Source organism: Aethina tumida, chromosome 4 (genome assembly GCF_024364675.1).
Source record: "Aethina tumida isolate Nest 87 chromosome 4, icAetTumi1.1, whole genome shotgun sequence".
NCBI lineage: Eukaryota > Metazoa > Arthropoda > Insecta > Coleoptera > Nitidulidae > Aethina > Aethina tumida.
Window position 1 is genome coordinate 22355922 of NC_065438.1, and position 4559 is coordinate 22360480.

Here is a 4559-nt window from a genome sequence, read left to right on the forward strand (position 1 = left end):
ATAGATAGAGAGTTGAAGGGAAAACAGGAAAGTTGTTTCTTTTTGTTTCTCTTGTTCTTCTTTGTATTTACTTCAACTGATTTACTCATGTGTAGTTCAAGTGGAGTTGTTCAATTTCTGATTGTATATTTAGATTACCGGAGTTACAATAATACAAAACTAACCGACAATTTTGAATAAACAGACTGTGTAATTAAATAATCCAATATAAACATGGAACATCATATTAACTTCAATCATACACACAACATTTCTTTATTCTGATAGCTTCAGATAGTTACGACCTTTTGGTCCCAGAAGATCAGGAACATGTGAAATATTCTTAGAAAAATATCATACATAATCGACAGAGGGTTGGGGAGGACACTGGAAAGCCTACTCTAACAGTTTTTATTTTTTGTATTCCTGGTTCTCCTTGGTATTGATTTCAACTGCTTTACCTTATGAGTATAAGAGGAGTTGTTTAATTTCTGGTTGTTTACCATTAGGTTAATGGAGTTCAACTCGTACCAATCATAAGAAACTAAGCGACAAAACTTAAATAATACTAAATAATTTTCAAAAAACATCATTTATTAAACAAAACTTGGAAATATTTAATACTTGTGATCATCATATTCATAATACTCCTTATGTTTTGGCTCACCAACTTTGTGGACCACAGCTTGGAAACCGTTATGCTTGTCAGCTTTGTATTCAACAATTCTGGTGGTACCGTCAGCTTCCTTCATCATGTAATAACCCTTGACTTGGTTACCGTCTCTTTTTTCGTGTTCTGCCTTGTCGTCACTAATGTGTTTGTCCTTCACCGCATAATTGAAGCTGTACTTGACGGGCTCGTGGTGTTCGTGATGTTCCTCAGCTTCGGCTTTGGTCGGCATGTAATGGTAACCTTCAGTTCCACATTGGACGTAAACGACGAAGATGGCCACGAAAACTAAACCTTGTAAACTGTACATGTCGCTGTTGTAGTGATGCTCCTTGAAAAGAAGGTCTTATGATAAAAACATCAGATATTTGAATAGGAAATAAGAAATTTTGATAATTCAGGATGTTGCTTGAAACACAGGGATTTAATAGACTGTGTAATTAAGTAACTGCAATTTTCTGCATGTCTGGTACAAAATCGAAAAGTAAAATACACTTTTGCAAACAAATATTTATTTAATTAATGATTGGTTCAAATAATTTTGGGCTATCCTACCAAATATTGATCAATATAAACATGAAATATCACATTAACTTCAACCATACAACAAACACCATGCACTGCTCAACCACCTTCCTTTATCTTGACAGCTTCAGATAGTTACGACTATTTGGTTTCAGAAGAACAGGAACATGTGAAATATTCTTAGAAAAATATCTTACATGATCGACAGAAGGTCAGTAGGACACTGGAAAACCTACTCTGGCTGTTTTATTAATTTTTGTATTCCTGGTTCTCCTTTGTATTGATATCATCTGATTCACTTATGAGTATAAGAAGAGTTGTTTAATTTCTGGTTGTTTATGATTAGGTTAATGGAATTCATTTCGTATCAGTATAAGAATCATACAAAACAAACCGGCAACACTTAAATAATACTAAATAATTTTCGAAAAACATCATTTATTAAACAAAACTTACAAATATTTAATACTTGTGATCATATTCATAATACTCCTCGTGTTTTGGCTAGACAACTTTGTGGACCACAGCTTGGAAACCGTTATGCTTGTCAGCTTTGTATTCTACAATCCTGGTGGTACCGTCAGCCTCCTTCATCATGTAATAACCCTTGACTTGGTTACCGTCTCTTTCTTCATATAGAGCCTTGTCGTCACCAGTATGTTTGTCCTTTACCGTATAGTTGAAGCTGTACTTGACGGGCTCGTGGTGTTCCTCAGCTTCATCTTCGATTGACGACGAAAATGGACACAAAAACTAAACCTTGTAAACTGCACACGTTGCTGTTCTTGTGGTGCTTTTTAAAAAGAGGGTCTGTTAATAAAAACATCAGATACTTGAGTAGCAAATAAGAAATTTTGATAATTGAGGATGTTACTTGAAACATAAGGAATTAATACACTGTATAATTAAGTAACTGCAATTTTCTGCATGTCTGGTACAAAATCGAAACGTAAAATGCACTTTTGCCAACAAATATTTATTTAATTAATGATTATTGGTTCAAATAATTTTGTGCCATGCAACGAAATATTGATCAATATAAACGTGAAACATCATGTTAACTTCAACCATACAACAAACAGCATGCACAGCTTAACCACCATTTCCTTTATTCTGACAGCTTCAGATAGTTACGACCATTTGGTTCAAAAAGAACAGGAACATGGGAAATATTCTTATAAAGATATGGTACATGATCGACAGAGGAGTGAGGAGGACACTGGGAAGCCTACTTTGGCAGTGTTTTAATTTTTGTATTCGTACTTCTCCTCCGTATTGATTTCAACTGGTTTACTTATGAGTATAAGGGAAATTGTTTAAATTCTGATTGTTTATCATTAAGTTAATAAAGTTCATTTCATACCAGTGTAACAATCATACAAAACGAACCAATAACACTTAAATAATACTAAACATTTTTTGAAAAACATCATTTATTAAACAAAACTTACAAACATTTAATACTTGTGATCATATTCATAATACTCCTCGTGTTTTGGCTCGCCAACTTTGTGGACCACAGCTTGGAAACCGTTATGTTTGTCAGCTTTGTATTCAACAATCCTGGTGGTACCGTCAGCCTCCTTCATCATATAATAACCTTTGACTTGGTCACCGTCTCTTTCTTCGTATTGGGCCTTGTCGTCACCAGAGTGTTTGTCCTTCACCGCGTAGTTGAAGCTGTACTTGACGGGCTCGTGGTGTTCGTGGTGTTCCTCAGCTTCAGCTTCGATCGGTATATAATGGTAATCTTCAATTCCACATTGGACGTAAACGACGAAAATGGTCACAAAAACTAAACCTTGTAAACTGTACATGTTGCTGTTGTTGTGATGCACGTTGAAATGATGGTCTGATTGAAAAACACCACGCATTTTATACTTGAATAGGAAATAAGGAATTTTGATAATCGAGTGCGTTAATTGAAACACAACGAATTAATAGACTGTGTAATTAAGTAACTGCAATTTTCTGCATGTCTGGTACAAAAGCGAAATGCAAAATTCACTTTTGCAAACACATATTTACTTAATTAATTAATGATTCGTTCAAATAATTTTGGGCTAACCAACCAAAACTTGAACAATATAAACGAGAAACATCTTCCGTAACGTCACATCAACTTCAACCGTACAACAAACAACATGAACAGTTTAATCGTCGTTTTCTTCGCCCTGACAGCTTTAGTTAATTGCGACCATTTGGTACCCGAGGAACACGGACCGGTGGAGTACTCCTACAACTACGCAGTGCACGATCCACACACGGGAGATGAAAAGCAACACGTAGAAGAAAGGCACGGCGATCAAGTTAAAGGAGTTTACACCCTGAAGGAGGCTGATGGTACCATGAGGATTGTCGAGTACAAAGCAGACAAGCACGAGGGTTTCCAGGCGCAAGTACACAAAGTTGGTGAACCGAAACATGAATTTAGCCAACACCATTGATCTAGTCTGATTTGCTTTTTTGTGTTAATTAATGTTTTTCCAATAAAGTTGTAAGAAAGTTCTTGATGGTTTTAATGGTTTCGCCATAAAAATAAAGTTGATAGTGATCACATGTTTGTTCTGAGCTGTTAACAAATCGATTTTTGAAATTGTTATTGTAAAAGTTCTTTTATGCAATCGATTTCCAATATTAGAACATTACCGCAGTTCGATTCACTCCAGTTATGTGTACAACACTAAATCGTTCCTCGTTAACAAATCCAATTCTATAATAATTTATCAATTAATTGCAACAGTACGCATAAATGCACACATAATCGGATACCGTGTAAATTTCCAGGTGAAACCGGAGTTCAAAGGTGTAATTTGCGTGCGGCACCCCCCAGTGAAACGCACATGTCATTAAAAACGCATACCCACAAATTCTCCACCACCCCCAAACCAAAAACTACACGTGTCCATCGTACACGTCGGAATCGCAATGAATCAATAAATACGCGTTTTTAATTGAGCATTTTAATGTCCCGTTTCTACCCCGGGGGATGAAACGGGGTCCCGGAAATAATCGCTTCCGGTTTTTAATTGGATATGTCACGACTATTAATCAAAATGACGCATCCATTTTACCGTGAATTATTTGTTTCCGTTGCTAAATCTTCTTAACACTTATGTTCACCCCTGTGTTTAATATAAGGTGATTAGTTTTGTCCTAAATTATTGTGGTTTTGTAGAATTCAGGGAAAACGTCATAAGTAGTGGAATATACAAATAGATGAAAAAATAAAGGGTATAAATATGGGGCAGGTTCATGGGCTGAAGGTGTACACACCATTCATCCAGATAATAACAGTTTGCTTTTGTAATTGGATGAATGTAATTTCAGAAACACTAAAAAATTTGACAGCCTTATTCCTAAAGCAAATATATAAATAAACTTA

General features: G+C 35.5%; 1 protein-coding gene across 1 annotated transcript; it reads right to left on the minus strand.

Annotated features, from left to right (window-relative positions):
• Positions 1-2631: 2631 nt before the first annotated feature.
• Positions 2632-3048, minus strand: LOC109604350 (cuticle protein 7-like). The gene has a single exon (XM_049966746.1). It carries the CDS (start codon positions 3046-3048, stop codon positions 2632-2634), a length of 417 nt encoding a protein of 138 aa, XP_049822703.1.
• Positions 3049-4559: the final 1511 nt, after the last annotated feature.

Coding starts and splice junctions, on each gene's coding strand:
- LOC109604350 (XM_049966746.1), bottom strand. CDS start 3,048: ATGCGTGGTGTTTTTCAATCAGACCATCATTTCAACGTGCATCACAAC.